Source organism: Sarcophilus harrisii, chromosome 5, assembly GCF_902635505.1.
Source record: "Sarcophilus harrisii chromosome 5, mSarHar1.11, whole genome shotgun sequence".
Taxonomy (NCBI): Eukaryota; Metazoa; Chordata; class Mammalia; order Dasyuromorphia; family Dasyuridae; genus Sarcophilus; species Sarcophilus harrisii.
This window is the reverse complement of record NC_045430.1, coordinates 94,501,529-94,520,302: the sequence shown is the minus strand read 5'-3', so window position 1 is coordinate 94,520,302 and position 18,774 is coordinate 94,501,529. Positions and strand designations below refer to the sequence as shown.

The following is an 18,774-nucleotide window of genomic DNA, read 5'->3' as shown; positions in this document are numbered from 1 at the left end:
TTCAGATCTCAGAGTATTCCGCTATCTTACTTTGGGGGGGAGAGTAGGAGGCTAGCATGGAGGTCAGGGAAGGTGACAAATAGAGTGAGGACTCTCATATCCCCCAGTGACATTCTCCCAAACCAGCTCCCCTTTGGAATGAAAGAGAGGGTTGTGGTGTTGGAGTTGGGTGGGTGGGGGAGGAAACGTGGGCTTGTAGGGCAGGCGATCCTGAGTTCAGTGGTACTGTGAGGAAAGTTCTCAGCTTCCCTAATTGGGAAAACGATCTAGGAGAGTGATGGGATTAGCGTGGAAAAGAGTGAGGAATATGCCGATTTGGGGAATGGGGAAAATCTTGGTTTCAGGATGAAATTAAGGTTTTATTCATATTGTTTGTTTATTCTATACTTGCAGGGAAGTAGAATTCCCTCTGTAGGGCCTCGGAAGGGAGGAGGAACAGACTCATAAAGTGAAGGGAGATGGAGAAAAAGAAGAGGTTCTGCAAAAGAAGTTCTTTGCGGGGAAGGGGCAATAAAGACAAGCAGACTTAGGTTTCAGAAGCGATACCACTACCCTGCCTTCCTCCTTTCCCTCCCCCCAGGACTTGGGCTTGCCCTGTTTGACGTGCCAACCAGAGGGGGTGGGGGGTGCTGACCCGGGGAACAGTCCCCGTTGCTCTGGCCACTCCTGCCTTCCAGCCTGGCAGCAGTGTCCGGGGACTTGGTCGGGCTCTGCTAGAGCGAGGAGGGCGGGCGTGCTCCGGGGGGCAGCGCTGCCAGCGGGATGGAGGTAAGTCCGAGGGGTCTGGGAGTCCGAGGGGTCTGGTAGTCCGGGCACAGGGTGGGGGGGAGGAAAGAAGAGGACACCCCAAGGGTCGGGGCTGGAAGGGAGGAGCCACACGGGGGAGTCACGGCAGGAAGTGGCAGGACCAGAGTGAGGAGGAGGAGGGGGGGCTGGACATGGGGGTCTTGTCTCCTGTGCCCAGTGTTCTCCTCTAGAGCCCGAGGTTGCGCCTCCTGCTGGCCGAGGTGCCCCCCAGCATCCGGAGCCGCCCACCCTCTCCCGGTTACAGGCACTGGGCTCCTGCCCCTTGGAGCTCCCCGCCCCGGTGGAGCCCGGGTCCGGAGCAGTCGAGGGTAGACTAAGCAGGTTGGGGAGGAAGAACTGGACCACGAAGTTGAAATCCTGGGAAAGGGGGGGAGGCGCCCAGCGAGCACCGAAGTGACGGCTCACACGGAAAGCCCGGGGTCACTGGGTGGTCCCCAGACGTAGTTCGGGGGTCGGGGTGAGAATGATGCCGGGAAGCTGCAGGAGGCTGGGAACCGGAGTGGGATTCCTCTGGAACAGTGACATAAGAACAGTTCGTAGGCGACCTGCAACCTGAGTGGTCCATGCTCAGCCCCTGCTCTGCCTTTACCTGTCACTGCCGCAGCTTTGGGGATGCTTTCTGAAGCCAAGGGTTGAGCTAGTTTGCAGAAGTGCCAGCAGCAGAGGACTAGACGTGACTCTCACTCCTGGGCCGGGACTGCGGGCGCTTTCAGACGCCTCCTTTACTCCTGATCCTCTCCCTCGGGATCCCCTCCCCTGGGTTCCCCCCAGGCTGAGTTACGGCCGAAAGCCGGGGCAAGTAGCCTCGGGAAGTGTGCGATGGGGAATTAAAGGGGCAGCGCGTTGGAACGTTATTGTTAAACACAAAGAGAATGACATCTTCCCCTCGGTCGGCCCCTCCCCTCCGGGTGGCTGGGAGTACCTGCATCCCGGTATTGCCCGAGGGAAGAAGGGGAAAAGAAAGCAAAAGGGAAGACCCGAGCGGAAGGTGGGACTACCCAGACACAGAAGACAAAATGAAGAAAATAAGAAAATGGGAGGCATAGATGGAGAGACGCACGCAGGGAGACAGAAGAGAGAGGAAGGAGGAGGGAGAGAGGAGGAGAGGAAAGGAAAGGGAGGAGAAGGGGAGGACTCCAAAGGGGAGGAGGCTGGGGGAGCGGGTCCGCACTGGCGCTGGGCGAAGCCAGGCTGGCGAGCGCGAGCTGGTGTGCCCGGCGGCTGCCTGCCGTGCTCTCGCGTCGGCCTCTGAGCTGCTGGCCCGGGGGCGCCGCCAGCCCCGTCTATGTCTTTTTCTGACTCCAGCGCAACGTTTCTGCTGAACGAGGTAATCGCAGCCCGTGGCCCCGGGCTCGGCGCAGGGTCCGGGAGGGGGGCAGCGGTACCAGCCGCCCTGGGCGGGGAGAAGGTGCTCAGCTGGGAAAGGGAGCGCCGGAGAGAGGGGCACTGAAGCCGAGAGGGATGGAAGCATCACTCACTGCGGGGGGCAGAAGAAAGAGCCAAACCCGGGGACTCCCGGCTTGGGGGGCAGAGTGTGGAGGGGGGAGAGGCAAGAGTCAGAATTGCCTGGGAAAGGGGAGGACTGCAGCCAGCTGAGCCCCTCCCCCGCCGCCTTGGAGGATAGCCTAGGAGTTACTGGGGGCTCGGTCCAGATCCTGGAGGCAGCTGAGAAAGACGCTTTCCGACGCGCCGGCAGCTTCCTTGCTGTCCTAATCAGCGCTCTGGAGTATACCCTCCTCTGCTCTCCAGTGCACTCAGGCAAGAGAAGCGGTAATTTGAGGACTGCTGTGCTACAACTCACCTGCATAGCCCTCGCCCAATCCTGGCCACCCTTATCTGTGCTTTGCCTCAACCCCTGGTAGGGGACCTTTCACCAGCTATGATTTCTCATGGTCGTTAATCCTTTATCACCGAAGAAAGATCAATATTATAAAGTCTGATTTTGTTCACATTCAGCTCATTCCTCTTTTTTTTTTTTTGGGGGGGGGGGAAGTTCTTGGTTTACTTATGTTTTCAACTTTCTCCTCTAAATCCCAGTTTGTGCTGTTCCCTGGAGAATAGTAGGTGTTTCTGGCAGAGTTGAGTTCTTAGAAGCATAGCCTGCTGTAGAATAAGATTTTAGGCTGGTTTGAAGCAGGGTTGGGGGTGTGGTGGGAAACTGAATGAAATGAGGAGTAGCTCTTAGTAAAGATGTTGGCAAATCAGGGCAGATCTTGGATGAGGCAATTAGGTGCCTTATGAGAAGTTTTGCCAATTAAGCATCCCTTTTCCATATTTGAAAATTCTGCCTCTCCCACTCTCTCGATCTCTGTGTGAATCTCTGTCTCTCTCTCTCTCTCCCCACTCCCCACCTGCCTGCTGTGTTACTATACCAGATTTTGGGCTTTTGATATAGTAGATGCAATTTGAAATCATAAAAATGTACTTCCAAGAAGCTTAATGTTTTAGAAGGAGTGTTAGTTTTGGAGTGAGATAGCTTTGGTTTAAATCCAAGGTCTGCTAATTGTCATTTTTATGACTTAAGTCGTTTTACCTCCTAAACCTCAATGTTCTTCCCTGTAAAATGAAAAGGTTAGACTAGATGATTTTTAAGGTTCCAACTCTAAATCCTACAATTCTAAGAAATTATAGCATTCAATGTATTTTATTGTCCTGGAATGAACTTGGAAGAGTATGGGGCACAGTTGTGAGTGAGGTGAGGATCGGTGTAGGTATGAAATACATGGACTTATTTCCTAATAAATAGGATGATTACCCATGTGTTGAGAGAATTTTCTGCCACCAGTACTTGGGATTGGGATGGGATACCTTTTAAGAACAAGTGGGACCTAGGCTGCTGTGATGACATTACAAGTCTGGTAAACCAACTACCCTTGACAATATTCAGGCTATTGCCAGCCTTCTCTCCCCAGGCTCGCAGATCTTGGCTATACCCTGATGTTTTGTTACCTCTGAATGTGTTGCTTATTCCCGGGAGAAAAGAAGAATAACAAAGGGCCAGAGAAGGGGCTCAATTGGGAGGGAGGCAAGGACAGATCTTGTTCTATTAATCTGATAAACTCAGAGAACCTGGTGAAATTTCTCTTTGAATAAACTTATAAATGAATAAAACATGGGGATATAAAAAGTATATAGTCTCAACTTTCAAGGAGTTCACATTCTAATATGTTGGAGACAACACAGTGGAAGGTTTTTTTTGCAAGTCAGATGGTCCTTAGGGTCTTATGGCAAAGCAAATATTAATGCTTCTTTCATGTCATTTCTACTGATATAATCCTGGCAGTTTCTGATGTTGAACTATTTTTTTGTGACAAGGTGACAAAAACTTTCCTTTCTAAGCCTTTAGTAGCTGAGGCCGTAACACCTACAGGAGCTGTTGCTAAGCTGCAACTCCACAGGGATTACTTCCCAGGATGATGGCTATGGGCACTGGCCTGAAAGCAGTGCTATTCTCAAGGCTCTCATGTTCAGTATCCTGGGCTGTCTCCTTCAGGGTCAGAGGGGAGATGGTGGTCAGGGTGGTGGTGGTAGTCTTAACTTGATTGGTACACACTGCTACTTTCACCATTCTGTGTGTGGCAGTTAGTTGATAGGTTGTTGGGAATGACTGACCCTTTCTCTATAGAAGTTGTTTTCTCTAATGATTGTCATTAGGATTTGCCTGAAAACAGGACTAGTGGTTCAGGAGTGACTCTTGGTCTCAGAGTGGCAATTGGTCAGCAATTTTGCTAGTGGTGATGAGGAAGACGGATCATTTCTCCACAATAATTTTGCACTGGGCTGCTGGACTTGCTGGGCTGCAAGGAGGAGGTGTTGTTATAATTAATACATTTTTCAGTCTTGTGTCTAACTCTCTTTGAGTCCATTTGAGGTTTTCTTGGCACAGATACTGAAGTGGTCCAGCTCATCTTACTGATGAGAATCTGAGACAAATAGGGTTGTGTTGCCTAGGGTCACACAGCTAGTTAGTGTCTGAGGTTAGATCTGAACTCAGGAAAATGTCTTCCTGAATCCAAGCCCAGTATTCTTTCCTAACTGTCCTGGGAGAGCACTGCAATTCTCAAGGTTCTTGTGCCCAGGATTCTGTGCTGTTTCTAAGCTTGAAGGTCAAGGTGATGGTGGTCATGATAGCTTGAGTTACCAGGCATATGCCCTTCTTCTTCCTCAAGATGCCCTGTTGCTTCCATTCTCAATTCTTTTATATTCTACTGAAAAAAATATTAGAGAAGGTCTCAAGAACCTTTATAGAACAGATAAACTGAAGTATGGAAAGAGGAGTCAATACAGGGTGGGGTGGGGGGGACAGCAAGATAGATTACTGATCCTGGAGTCAGAAGGACCTTAATTCAAATCTGGCCTAAGATAAGCCAGTGTGGTGTGATCTTGAACAAGTCATCTAACCCAGATTGCCTCGAAACACAAAAAAAGTCAATAGCAAAGTTGAAGTTAAAAATCTAGACATCCTAAATGACAAATTCTCAAGCTCAGAATGTTAGACCTGGATAGAACTTAGAATCTAGTCCATCTAAAACATTTTACTGATGTGGAAAGTATAATCCAGACAGGAGATTAACTGACTTGTCCAAAGTAGTGTGATTTTGGTCAACTAGTAGTAGTTGTAGTACTCACACTACTAGATAGAGACAAAAGCAAAACTAGAAACCAGCTTTTTAAATTATCATTTTCTGCCTGTTTTATCATGCCATGATGTCTTCCTTTCAGCCCCTTAGAGACCTCTTGTTTCTCAGACTAGGTATCCATCCCCTTTAGTTCTGAGATTCTGTCCCTTTGAAAAAGTATAATGCTGAGACATCTATTGGTGCCTTCTGTGCTCCTCACTTCGATTCCTTCCTACTACTGAAAGAGGAAGGGATATAGCAATAGACTTTTTATTAAAAAAAAAAAATGTTTTAAACTGAATTGGAGTGACAGGCTTCTTGGTGCACTCTCCTTGGGAGAAATGGAAAATGTGAAAATGAACTATGACACTCTCATTCAAGGATGCCAGAATGCCTGGATTTCTCTCAGTTCCTTCTTCCTTTCTGGATTAGGATTTCTCAAGAGGACCATTTTGAATTTTTCTTTAGCAAACCCAAATGTTTTTTCTTTCTTATACTGCCCAGAGAATAGGAAGAGGAAGAACCAAAATGACAAAGGATTTGGAGGAGATCCTAAATGCTTTGAGGAATGTTTTCAGAGATGGACTACTCACTTCAGTCTCTGTTAGGAAGAAGGGAATTTGACTTCTGCACCAGTGACTAGGTGGAGATAGGTATGCTTACCCCTGATACCCACAGGGCATGTTTACATTCATCCCCCCTCCCCACCCTGAACTATTCTCCTGCTTTCCTTCTCAGTTTAATCCAACTCAACATTATTTATTAATCACCTGCTTTGTACAAGCAGTGATTCTAGGAGTTAGATATGTAAAGATAGATGAAACTATGCTCTCAAAAAGCTTCCTGGTTTTTAAAACTCTCAAAATAAGGGGAATAGGTAGATAACTAGGTATACAAACACACACACACACACACACATTCACAGAAGGATCCTTGTAATGCAGGGGGAAGGTATGAAAAGTACAAAGAAGAGAGCCAGGTAAAGAGTTGTGAGAAATCCAACAAAAAAGGAAATCACTTTCAGCTGGGGCAGATGGAGGAAGTGAAGTCTTCTTGCAGGAAGAGGTACCTGAGTGGGGACCTGAAGGAAAAGGGACTTCAACAAATGGTTTCAGGAATCTTCACATGAGCAGCCACCCTGGCAGTTCCTCAGCTCTGTCCGAGGTACTTAGGATGCTCTGGGGATAACCAGAGGGAATTACCCTCTCAGCGTACTTCCCAGGCTCCTTGGGGTGAGGCAGGGGAGGAAGAGGCAGGTTTTTCTCGCCCAGAAAGATGACTCTTTGACATTTACTGCATCCCCTCGGAGGGGCAGTGCCCAACTCACTCTAGTCCTTACCCTGGATCTGGAAGTGTGGCCCTTTGCATCAGCTGCTCATCCCTCAACACCTGCTGGTCTCTGGGAGGGGTGGGGAAAGGCCTGTAGGCCGTGACCCGCGGTCCCCAAAGCAGAATTAAAGCCTCCTCCTGTCCTTTCCTTTCCGCCTTTCACCCTTTATTCCTCATTGACTCCCCTCATCCCAACACACCTCCTCTCCCTACTCTCCAGGTCTCTACTGTCTGGCTTTCCCCTCCGCCTCCACGCCTTGCTCTCTTCACGATTGTCTTCTCTGCTTCGCCGCCTCCTTCTCTCTCTAAGTTTCTCCTCCCCTCCCCCTCAGCCCTTTGTTTCCCTGAGGAGTAGTTCCTGGGTTTCTGTGAGTCTGTCTCCCCATCTCTGCTCGCCGCGCCCATCTCCCAAGCCTCCTCCCTCCCCCTCCCGCCCCCCAGCTTCTCGTTAGCTCGGAGCCCCCCTCCCCTCAGGGCCCCCCCGCCCCGCCCATCTCCCTTCGCCCTCCCGCTCCCCCAACTTCTCGTTAGCTCGGGGAGGGCCCCCCCGCCCCGCCCATCTCCCTTCGCCCTCCCCCCCCCCAGCTTCTCGTTAGCGGGAGGGGTGCTCGGGAGCCCCTCCCCTCAGGCCCCCCCCCCCGCCCCCCAGCTTCTCGTTAGCGGGAGGGGTGCTCGGGAGCCCCTCCCCTCAGGGCCTCCCAGCCCCCCCCCCCACGGGGTCTCCCGCCCCCCAGCTTCTCGTTAGCGGGAGGGGTGCTCAGGACCCCTCCCTCAGGCCTCCCCCCCTCCCCAGCCCCCCCCACGGGGTCTCCCGCCCCCCAGCTTCTCGTTAGCGGGAGGGGTGCTCGGGAGCCCCTCCCCTCAGGGCCTCCCCGCCCCTAGCCCCAGGGTCTCCGCCCCAGCTTCTGGTTGGCAGGAGGGTGCTCGAGCCCCTCCCTCAGGCCCCCCCCGCCCCCAGCTTCTGGTTGGCAGGAGGGGTGCTCGAGCCCCTCCCCAGGCCCCGAGGCGGGGCAGGGACCCAGTGGGCAGGCACTATTGTAGGGGCCGGCGCGGATTCCTCGGCGGCGGCGCTGGGCGGAGCCCGCCCGGGGCGCGGAGGGAAGGGGGTGGTCGGGAGGGCGCGGAGGTCTGCGCTCTCGGCAGCCGGCCCCCGCCCGCGTCTCCCGGCCGCGCTGACGCCCCGCGGGCCGCCCCCGCTCCCCGCCCCGGGCGCCCCCGCCAGCCCCGCGGCCCTGGCCGCTCCCCGGCCCGGACTCCCCCATGTATGACGACTCCTGCGTGCCCGGGTTTGAGGACTCGGAGGCGGTGAGTGCGGCGGCGGCGGGGGTGGGGAAGCGGGGGCGCTGCGCCCCCCGTGCTGAGGGAGCGGGGAAGGGGCCGCGGGAAGGAAGGAGGCTCGGCGGCTGCCGCGTCCCGGCCCCCCCTCCCCCTAAGGCCTTGGAACTCGGGGTGTGTGTGGGGGGTCCTAGGGGAGCGAGGCCGGGAACAGGAAGCCCCGGGGGGGGGCGGGGGCTCGGGGCTGGCTGCAGACCCCGAAGAGGCGTCAGGGAGAGGGGCGTCGCCCAGTGGCCTCGGGGACAGGGGCTGTAGCAGGGGTGTGGAAGGGGGAACTTTCCAGAGACAGCGGGTCCCGGAGAAGAGTTTAGGGGGCTTGGAGCTGGTTCTGCATCAGGACGCGTTTTGGGAAGAAGGAACAACTAAGTGAAAATGAAATGCCTCGGGGAACGAGGAGGGGCTGGGGACTGGGGGACTGGGTCCCTTCTGGCCGGAACGTGTCCGGGGCCTGCTTGGAGAGGGACCTCCCAGAGCTGTAGAACCTTCTCTTCTCGCCCCCCAGGTCTTTGTTTCTTTCTTACCTCCAAAACTTCCTCGCCTCCTTACACACCTCCTGGCCACCTCCTGCCCTCCCACCGAGCCCTGCCCACCGGGCTCCTGGCGTTGCCCACCCGTGGCCGCTCCGGTGCCAAATGCCTCCCTTGCTTTCTCAGCGGAAAAATATCTGGGTGATGGGGCCGAGGGAGCCGGAAGATGGAGGGCCTGAGGGTGGAGGAAGCTTTTTGCTCGGGGAAACAGGCGACCTATAAATATTTAATTTTCATTTTTGCTTTTATCTCCTGCCTCTTTGGAGACAAACCAGCTCATTAGGCAAAGATTCTGGTGATTTGAGGGAGGTGGGAGAGCAAGAGTGGCGTTATGCTGGGAAGGACAGAGGTTAGTTAACAGCTTTTTGGCCCCCTAAGTGCTTGCCCCTTCTCGCTCTCCTGATTTTAGGGAGAAGTGTCCCTAAAGCTGCCCATATGCTTCTAGGTGGGGGTGGTAGATATTTAGGCTATTAGTCAAAGAGTTTTGTGAAGGGTCAAGGTCCCTGACCCGGCCTGACCCATGGGGCCTGACCCAGCCTTAGAGGTGGCTTGAGGGATCCAGAATGTACATCCTGGTAAGGGAAGGAAGAGTAGAATTGGTACCCACAATGCTTCCAGTTGGGGGTTCCCGTAGCTCTAGGCTGCACCCCAGGGGGCTAATTGTCTGGCATTCTGATTCATTGTCCAAGGCCTTATGGGTCTGTACTGTTTGTTAAGGGGGCAGCTGGCACTACCCAGGGTGTCAGCTTATGCCTGAGAAGCGATGTCTGAGGCCGGAGGGACCCGGCAGGTTTCGCTTTTTTTTGTTTTTTATCCCTGGTGACGAGCAGAGGATTTCTTTGAAAAGCTTATAAGCAAGTGGCAGAAAAATGTCACTCAGAAAAGAGGAATAAAGATAAGGAAGAAGAGAACCTGGTGGGAATGTTAAGGAGAGAAGCCATTATCTTGGCCATTCTGGCCCTGTGCCCATTCTCTACCCTACTCTGGTTCCTAGATCTACCACTTCCTCCCCCAATGCCCTCCACCCACTTCAATCCTCCCTCTCTCTCCAGGATCCCCACTGAAGCAGTAGGAGGCTCCAAATAAATCCATGGGCTCATCTTTCCTTTTCTTGTGCCAGGCAAGAGTGGTGTTGCAGCCTGCCCACACACACACACACACCAGGCAAGGGGGGCACAATCAGAGCATGATGCCAACTCCTGGCAGCTCCACGACACTGCCTCTGGCTGCCTTGTGTAAGGGAAAAGAAAGAACTTGGGTCTCCAGGGTATGGCTTGGCAGGACTGTGCTAGGTCTGTGTGCTGAGTAGAACATAAGATTTAGAACTAGGTGAGACCCTAGAAAACATCTACTCTCACATTCCCATTTTACAGATAAAGGAACAGAGGTGAAGAGACAAAATTATTTACCCAACATCAAATACTTAGTAAACCACAGAATCAGGCTTTAAACTCATGTCTGCTGAGTGTAAATCCAGTATCATGTTACCTCTGGCATGTGCTAGAGGAGAAAGTACTAGCTTTGGAATTTGAAAACCTCGATTCAAATATCACCTCTGATACTACCTAAAGTGACCTTGGACGAATGATTTAAGCTCTCTCAGTTTGAGTTTTCACATCCGTAAATGAGGGAGTTGGACTATAAGTCTTCTTGGGCCTCTTCTAGTTCTAAATCGATGATTCATATCTATGATTCTGTCTGTTCGGAGACATTGACTTATAACATAACAGTAAGTCCACATAAATTAATTTAATTCTCCATCTCCTACATTCAAGTGGGGGCAAAGAAGAAAGGGGAACAATTTAATCTTGATGCCCCAAACAAGTAGGTAAGTTGAAGCTAGAAGTTGGTTGAATTGTTGGCATGTATTTTGAGGGGAAGTTTTCATGTAGGAAATTACTTATAAGGATAAAATGACAAATTCAGATCTTTGAACCCTCCTCCAAATCCTAACATATATATTAAATTCCTTACCTACTGTGTCACTGTGTTGGACAGTAAGAGTGGTATCAATATGAATTGGTTACTTGGGGAGTCCACAGTATCAATACTTTTACATCATCTCTGCTTACATTTTCATGAAAGCCAGAGAAATCACATCAGACTTCAGGGTGGCTGAAAGAAAGTGATGAAGCTGATTCTGTAGTTAATAATAGATGAGCATTTGCAGGTCAGAGACCCAGATGATTCTTCCTGATTCTGCCCAGGAGACAGAGGGGAGACCTTTGATAACGATGCTTGAGGGTTTGGCCGATGGTGGAGAAGAGTCTCCAAATATCATCTGAATGTCATAAGAATGAAGAATATCCCCATAGCCCAACTCTGCACAGAATCCAGCCTACCTTCAAACCTAACACATCTAACTGCCATGAGTATAATAAATGTTTATTGCATGAATGAGTAAATGGGGATTGCAGTCTATTATTTTGCCCCCAGGGAAGGTGGGACACAGTAAATAGATTGTTCTGTGTAAAATCAAAGACTTTCCCATTGCCTTTTTTTTTTTTTTACTGGGGTTCCAGGTCAGTTTTTTTTTTTTTTTTAAATTTAGATTGTGAGATCTGGAGACTGGACCTGATGTGGAGTAGAGAGCTATGATGGGAAGGCAGATTTGTGTCCCAAGTTCAGTTTCTTCTTCTTATCTCTATCCCCAATTAAATAGCTCTGTCTTCCTCTGTCAAAACTGTTCTTAGTTTTGTATCTTTACTGTATCCTTAGGAATATCTAGGAAGTTGACCTGATTCCTCTCCATCTAGTTTCTCAACACATTGTCTTTCTATCTCTTGGACAGAATCAAACTCAAGATTTCCCCTCTTCTAGATATAATGAAGCTATTCAATTCAGTGAGATGGAGATATGATGTAAGGCAAAGAGCACTGACTTTAGAGTCAGAGGTCTGAATTTAAAGAATAGCTCTGCTACTTGCTATCCATGTAACCATAGACTATTCATTTCTCCGACCCTCATTTTTTTCATATCTTGTAGGGGTTATTAAGATTCCTCGCAATTCTAGGTCCTGTGATCATGTCTAGCTTTAAATTCTGTGAACAAAACTGTTCAAAAGTTTTTTTTTTTTTTTTTTTAATCCTGAGGGGCTCACTTTGTAAAAGGGAAAACTAAAGTAGATTCTTTTCCACTTATTCCAGAGTCCAGCAATCTGCCCACCTCTATTTCTTGTTTCTTTATTATCCCTAAGAGGGAATTTTGTACATTCAGCAGTCTACTATTTATTATTCTTGCATTCAAGAACCCTTGCTTTCAAAGAAAGGAAACATTGCATTTAAAACTTCATGGAATCCATGTGATTCAATTGCATCTTCCCCAAATCAAGTCCTTCTTGCCTGAGTTGCTTGGCACCAGCCTAGGTTTCTCTAGAGCCTGGAATCCTCTGGGGATGGGAAAGGGATGGATCAAAGAGAGTCAGGTAGGTGGGTGGGGCCTTTCTTTACAGGTGCTTGAGAGTTGGTGCCAAGGGAAACAGCTTTATGTTGCTGTCTTAGTCTGGAGTTGCATCCAGCTCTGATACCCTCGCAAGTGGGGAAGAAGACACCAGGATGTAACTACCAGAAGTTGGTATTCATTTCCATTTTCAGCCTGAGAGGAGGCAGGAACTGAAGAGGGTAGGATCTCAATTCCTAGAGAGAAGATGTGTATAAGTAGACAAGAATGGGTCAATGCCTATGTGATGTTTTTTTTGGCTATACTTCAGACAGTTCCTTATGACCATCATGGACCTTGAAAGGACATTTTTCAATCAGATCCTTTAGGAGGGAGACAGGATTCCTGGGTATTATCATTGTGCCTGGAGCTTCTTCTGTGGGCCGTGGGAGACAGGATGAAGAGGGGAGGAGAGGGGAAAAAAGGAAGTATAAGAGGTATTATATGAAGGTAGTACTTATAAGTTAGCTTAGTCATATCATTAGGATACAAGTGTAATGGGGGATGGACAGGGTGGATTCTGGCCAACACAGACTTTGGTGGCTTTTTGACCAACTTGTATAACATTGATACCCCAGCCATGGAGATCATGTATTTAGTGTGTGAACAAGAGAATTCTGGCAGTTCTTTTCCCTCTTCCTTCCTCATGGAATTTCAGCCAACCACCTGACTTTTGTGGTCTCCATACCACCTTTGTAAAGGATGAACCCTCCCCAACCCTGGAACCACTGCATCTTTCTCTACCCAGGGTTCAGCAGATTCCTATACTAGCCGACCGTCTCTGGACTCAGATCTCTCCCTGGAGGAGGACAGGGAGAGCGCCCGTCGAGAGGTGGAGAGCCAGGCGCAGCAGCAGCTGGAAAGAGCCAAGGTATCTAGTGTGTCCTGTCATTCCTGATTCTTTGGTCTTCTCCATCCATCTTTTACTATTACATTTACTATTTATTACTATTTACTATTACTTTTACTATTATATTTACTACTTAGGGGAAGAGGATAACTTTTCACATTCGTGTTTTTGCTAATCCTTTTCCTAGCACAAACCAGTGGCATTTGCTGTGAGAACCAATGTCAGTTACTGTGGGGTGCTGGATGAGGAATGCCCTGTCCAGGGCTCAGGAGTCAACTTTGAAGCCAGAGATTTCCTGCATATCAAAGAGGTAAACTTGGTTCTATTCCCAGTCTTGAATTTCCTTGATTTCCTAGGTCTACCACTAAGACTGAAGTCCCTACAAACTTCCAAATTGCCATCTGAACATTGGGATCCTAATCTCTAATCCTCAAGACTAAGTCTCCAACCTCATCAACTCTCACTGTTCTCCATGCCCTCTCATCTTAATTTTTCTCCTCTCCTTTCTCTCTTTCCAAACTTAAGATCCAAAATTATGAAGAATTGAGAAAGGAATTGCCTCTTCTCCTGTACCCATTTCCTAATTCATGAAATGCCTTACCTGTCTGCTTCTAGAAATACAACAATGACTGGTGGATTGGGAGACTAGTGAAGGAAGGTGGGGATATTGCCTTCATCCCCAGCCCTCAGCGCCTGGAAACCATACGCCTCAAGCAAGAACAGAAGGCTAGGTATGGGACAGGCAGTAACATGGGGAGAGTTAAGTATACTGAAAGGCTGGGGCCACTCACTTTTTCCATTTCTCTTCTTTCTCTTCAACCTCCCCTCTCCCCCATCCTGGTCTAACTTCAGGAGATCTGGGAACCCCCCTGGTGACATTGGCAACCGCCGTTCTCCTCCCCCATCTCTAGGTAATTTCCTCTCTTCCCATCTTAGATGGATAAAGAGTCCAATATGGGGAGGGATCGATCTCATTATGACTGATTGGGAAAATTGGGGGGAGGGAAAGCTATAGTAGTACTGGGGGAACCTGGCAAGCCTCCCACAAGGTGAGGCTACCCTCACCCTATTGTCTAGTGTGGGTATGGGTGTGGATGTGGGTAATACAGAGGCCACCATGTCTCTCCCAGAGCTCCCTCCCCCCTCACCAACCTGAGTCTCTTATTTCCTTTTCCAAAAAGCCAAACAGAAGCAAAAACAGGTGAGTTCAAGGTTGGGGTTACGGGCTTGGGAGGCTCAGAATTTGCGGTTAATTGTTAGAATTCCACCCCCCACTAGGTTCCCCCGACCCCTCTTCTTCAAGCCAGAACAGAGGAAGTGGATGTTGAGTCAGCTGCCCAAACCAGGAGAGATTTTTCAGGGTGGGGTGGTGTAATCTAAGAACTCCCAGGAGGAGGGGAATATAGTGAAGATATATATATAGCTGAGAACTTGCTTGAGAAGGAAACCCTTCCTCACTTTTCACATGGTAGGGCAAGTTCTCCCTGCCTTGGCCTGTCTCTCTCCCCTTAACTTTTCTGTCTTACACACTTTCTACAACTTCAGGACCTCTAATTTTAGGGAATGAAACAGAGCAAGGAAGGAAACTGATGACAAGAGGTCTGGAAGGATCAAGGCATCCTGATTTTCTGCTTACCTTCCAATACCTCCCTGCTACTACCCTCAACCCTGTTTATCCTACCCATGTCCAGTGAATAGCTATACATAATGCATTAGGAAGGAAAAGTGTCCTTTAATGAATGATGGAACCCCATGTGGTTCTGGTGTTCTCTGCCCTCTTCAGGCAGAACATGTGCCCCCATATGATGTGGTACCCTCCATGCGACCTGTGGTGCTTGTGGGGCCTTCTTTGAAAGGCTATGAGGTAAGTAGGGAAGTGATCTTTCAGTCCAAATCCTCATCTTGACCATGTACACCAAGCCCCTTGGAGATATCCACTGACTAGGGCATGGCTCTCATGGTTGCCTTTGGCATTTTCTGAGAGCTTGCAAAGAGATCTAATCCCTTATCCAATGGAAACATGGATATATGTAGAGATGGGATTGGGTTATGGAGGATAGAGCATGCTATCCCTTTCCACAGGGCTTTTAGATGCAATCAAAGTAAGTCTTTCCATACCCTCACCCATCAGGTCACAGACATGATGCAGAAGGCGCTCTTTGACTTTCTAAAGCATCGATTTGATGGCAGGTGAGTTCCCTGAAGTTGCATTGGGTGGGGTCAGACACTCCCTAATCTCCTGTTCCCACAATAGTCATTTTTGAGGGGGTAATCGGGTAGCTAGGCTTAGGGGAATATTAGGAGTCAAACTCTTTTGGGTTTAGAGTCCAGGAGTGATCCTTTACTCCATTTCCCCTGTTCTCCAGGATCTCTATCACTCGAGTTACAGCCGATCTCTCTCTGGCAAAGAGATCGGTGCTCAACAACCCAGGCAAGAGAACTATAATCGAACGCTCTACAGCTCGATCCAGCATTGGTGAGAACCCTTCCCAGTTCACACAAAGCTCTTTCTAGTCCCCAGTTGCTTTATTTCCTCTACCTTCTCCATTTGCTCCCAACCTCATCACATCCCATTGCTGCTTCACCCATGCTACAGTGCCACCCCATTACCTATTCCCACCAAGGCACCTTAATTCTTGGTCCTTCAGAAAGCTGAAACTGAGTGATGTCTTTGAAAACTACTTCGACAACAAACATTTAAACCTTACTGTGTATGTGGAACTGGGCTTGGTACTAGGATTCACATCTGAAATTAGATAGGCTTTGCCCTCAAGGAATTTATGATCATCCACTAGAACGTTTATGGTCACAAGGCAATGCAGGGGAAGGTAGACTCTTGGAAACCTCCCAAAGCTCTGGAGAGTCCCCCTCTGGGGGTGGGGGGAACCTGCTGACCACTCCCCCCACAGCTGAGGTGCAGAGTGAGATCGAGCGGATCTTCGAGTTGGCCAAGTCTCTGCAGCTGGTAGTGCTGGATGCCGACACCATCAACCACCCTGCCCAGCTGACTAAGACCTCTCTGGCCCCCATCATCGTATATGTCAAAGTGTCCTCACCCAAGGTCAGCAGGGAGGTGCAAGGGGGATGGGGATGGTGCCACTTGGGTCCCCCAAACCTACTAGGGATGCTCCTGCTTAGCTTGGTCTCACTGCCTAAGTCTGAAGCATGTTTGTGCTCCAGCTGGGCTTATTTTCCCTTATACCTTTCATAGTTATCATACCCAGCTCCACTCATGTCCCTGAAGACAGCACACCCAGAACCTCTCCCATTCCCTTAAACAGCATCATGCCCAATTTTACTTGTGACCCCTCCCACGAGACCCTGTGCCCATGCTTATTTGTCCCCTAGGTGCTTCATCGCCTGATCCGGTCCCGGGGAAAGTCCCAGATGAAACATGTGAATGTTCAGATGATGGCGTATGACAAGCTGGTGCAATGCCCACCAGTGAGTGCACTAACTCTTGCCCCCACTTTACTTTTAGGGTCTGGTTGGGGTGACTTGTGGGAAGTGTGGAAGCAGCAGCTTGGATCTGCGTAGGTTACCTTAGGCAAGATGCTTACCCTCTATGGGCCTTATCTGTAAAAAGGTGAAGTTGGATCATTTGGCCTGAGATCCCTTCCTTCCTCACCTCCCACTCCCTTCCCCATCCCTAAGGAATCTTTTGATGTGATCCTGGATGAAAACCAATTGGAAGATGCCTGTGAGCACCTGGCTGAGTACTTGGAAGTGTATTGGAGAGCTACTCACTACCCGGCTCCGGGGCCTGGCCTGCTGGGCCCACCCAGTGCCATCCCCGACCTTCAGGTAACCAGACTTCCCTCAGTCCAAGTACCTTAGTTACTGTTCCTTTCCTAAACTATTGCCAAGGCAGATATATCAGTATTCAAATCTTTGCAGAGTAAGAGATGGTAAGTTGGTTTAGCAGATAGTTTCTATTAGTGGGAAGAACTGAAACAAGACAAGATGAAGGATTTCTGATAGGGAAGGCAAATTACAGTAGAGATGGGGACACATTTTCTAGGTTAGGAAAAAACAGCAATCATCTCCTTTCAGACCTGGGTGCAGTGCCGTGGAAATGGTAGGGAAAAGTGATTAAACTCCAGTTCCTTATTTTAGGAAGCCAATCTCCTTCTTGAAGTGTGGTCAGGAAGAACCTGATTCCAGCTCCTTCCTCTCTCCTCCCCACCCCACCTCAAGCTTAGTATGTGGCTGGGGAAAGGATGAGAAGCCAGTGTTGATTTTGCCTTGATGTTGTTCCTAGAACCAGCAACTGCTGGGGGAGCAAGGAGGCGAGTGCTCACCCCCAGAGCGGGACAGCCTGATGCCTTCAGATGAGGCCAGTGAGAGCTCACACCAAGCTTGGACTGGATCTTCTCAGCGCAGTTCTCACCACCTCGAGGATGAATACACTGAAGTCTATCGAGATCTGTACCAGCCGCATCGCCAGCACACCTCTGGGCTACCCAGTGCCAATGGACAGGATCCTCAAGACCGGCTCCTGGCCCGGAACTCAGAGCATAATTACAATGAAAGGAACTGGCAACGCAATCGGCCATGGCCTAAGGATAGTTATTGAACTTCTTCCTGCCTTGCTCTGGTCTGTCCAAGGGAGCAGAGGGGGAAACGTATGGAATAGCAGGGCAAGAGCTTATTGGCAGGTTGAAGTTAAGCTAGCCTTAGGCTGGCACTAGGCTTAGCCCCCTAAGTCCCCTTGCCTAGCTCTGGACCCCAATATTCCAAGAGCTATAGGTGGTCCTTTTACTTTGTGTGTTAAGAACCTCCATGCTCTCCACTTTCCAAGTACTAGCTATATACAGTTCGGTAACCCTGGCACTCTCTCCTGCACAATAAGCTGTCCTCTCTAGGCAGCACCCTCAAGTCCAAGATTCCTGTAGAAATGGCTTTCATTTCTTCCAGACTCAGGAAAGGGATGTTCCCCCCCCAAAGGTGACTGGGATGTGAGGAGGAGCCATGGCAAGGGACAATGTCAAGGTCCTGGAGAGAGTAAGGGTCCTTCCTATTGCTCCATCAGCCAAGGGAACCAAACTTTGAGGTCTTACAAGATTTCTTTCAGTTCTGAAATCACACATAAGAAATTTGACAATCATCCCATATCCACACCTAGATTTTGCTTCTATTCATTCATTCAATGGTCAAGATGTGTGTATAGGGGAGACAGGGAGGCTGGGGAAGAGGAAAAAACAATTACCAAACTCTTGAGGAGAAAGGGACCACTTGAAAATCTTAGGGTGAAGCATTAAGGAGACAGCTGGGCCCTCATATTTTCTAGGATTATTCTGACCCGAGTGTTTACCCTTTATAACTGGGGTTTAAGAAATGCAAGCAAGAAAGCAGAGTCAAAAAGAAGTTGGTGGGAGGAGTAGGTGCATGAAGAAGGCCAAATACTTCAGGGAGCACCTACATCTGCTCCTTTATTTAATTTCTTCCTTATCCTGTTATGACCAATGAGGGTCACAGACCCCAAAATTTTCTTCTTGCTCATATACACAACTATTTAAATTAGGCTGGGGGAAAGAAAAGGAATAGAGGTGAGGAATCTCTTCTGGTTTCTGGACACCCTACCTGCATCCCTCTCATGTGGTTGTGTAGCTGAGTCCATGCCCCCACATGGCCATTGTGTTGTCATCACCAATAAATACCATGTGTTGCCCCACCACACCCCATCCCATCCTTCCCAAGTCAATGTCTTTTATATGGAGTATGAATGTCATACTGGCTGGATTATGTCTGAAGTGCAATGAAGCAATTAACTAGTTTTCCTTGAAGAATCCACTCAGTGAAAAAGGGAAAGAGGCAGGAAGCTTACATTGCCCACTCACCCCAACATCCAAGAGCTTAGAAGTGTTCA

At 49.5% G+C, this 18,774-nt stretch overlaps 1 protein-coding gene across 4 annotated transcripts; it reads left to right on the top strand.

The window, feature by feature from the left end:
* Positions 1-747: 747 nt before the first annotated feature.
* Positions 748-18,584, top strand: CACNB3 (calcium voltage-gated channel auxiliary subunit beta 3). Of its 4 annotated transcripts, none has more exons than XM_031938003.1 (13): positions 748-768; positions 12,804-12,926; positions 13,093-13,215; positions 13,521-13,636; positions 13,758-13,816; positions 14,087-14,106; positions 14,689-14,769; positions 15,037-15,095; positions 15,272-15,381; positions 15,719-15,966; positions 16,254-16,349; positions 16,560-16,709; positions 17,167-18,584. In XM_031938003.1, the coding sequence occupies exons 1-13, from the start codon at positions 763-765 to the stop codon at positions 17,479-17,481; spliced, it is 1,506 nt and encodes a 501-aa protein (XP_031793863.1). In that variant the 5' UTR covers positions 748-762; the 3' UTR covers positions 17,482-18,584. The 4 variants fall into 4 exon arrangements, with proteins under 4 accessions (XP_031793863.1, XP_031793862.1, XP_031793864.1 ...); XM_031938002.1 differs by lacking the exon at positions 748-768 and adding an exon at positions 1,975-2,134; XM_031938004.1 differs by lacking the exon at positions 748-768 and adding an exon at positions 7,963-8,060 and having other exon boundaries at positions 15,815-15,966.
* The last annotated feature ends 190 nt before the right edge of the window (positions 18,585-18,774 follow it).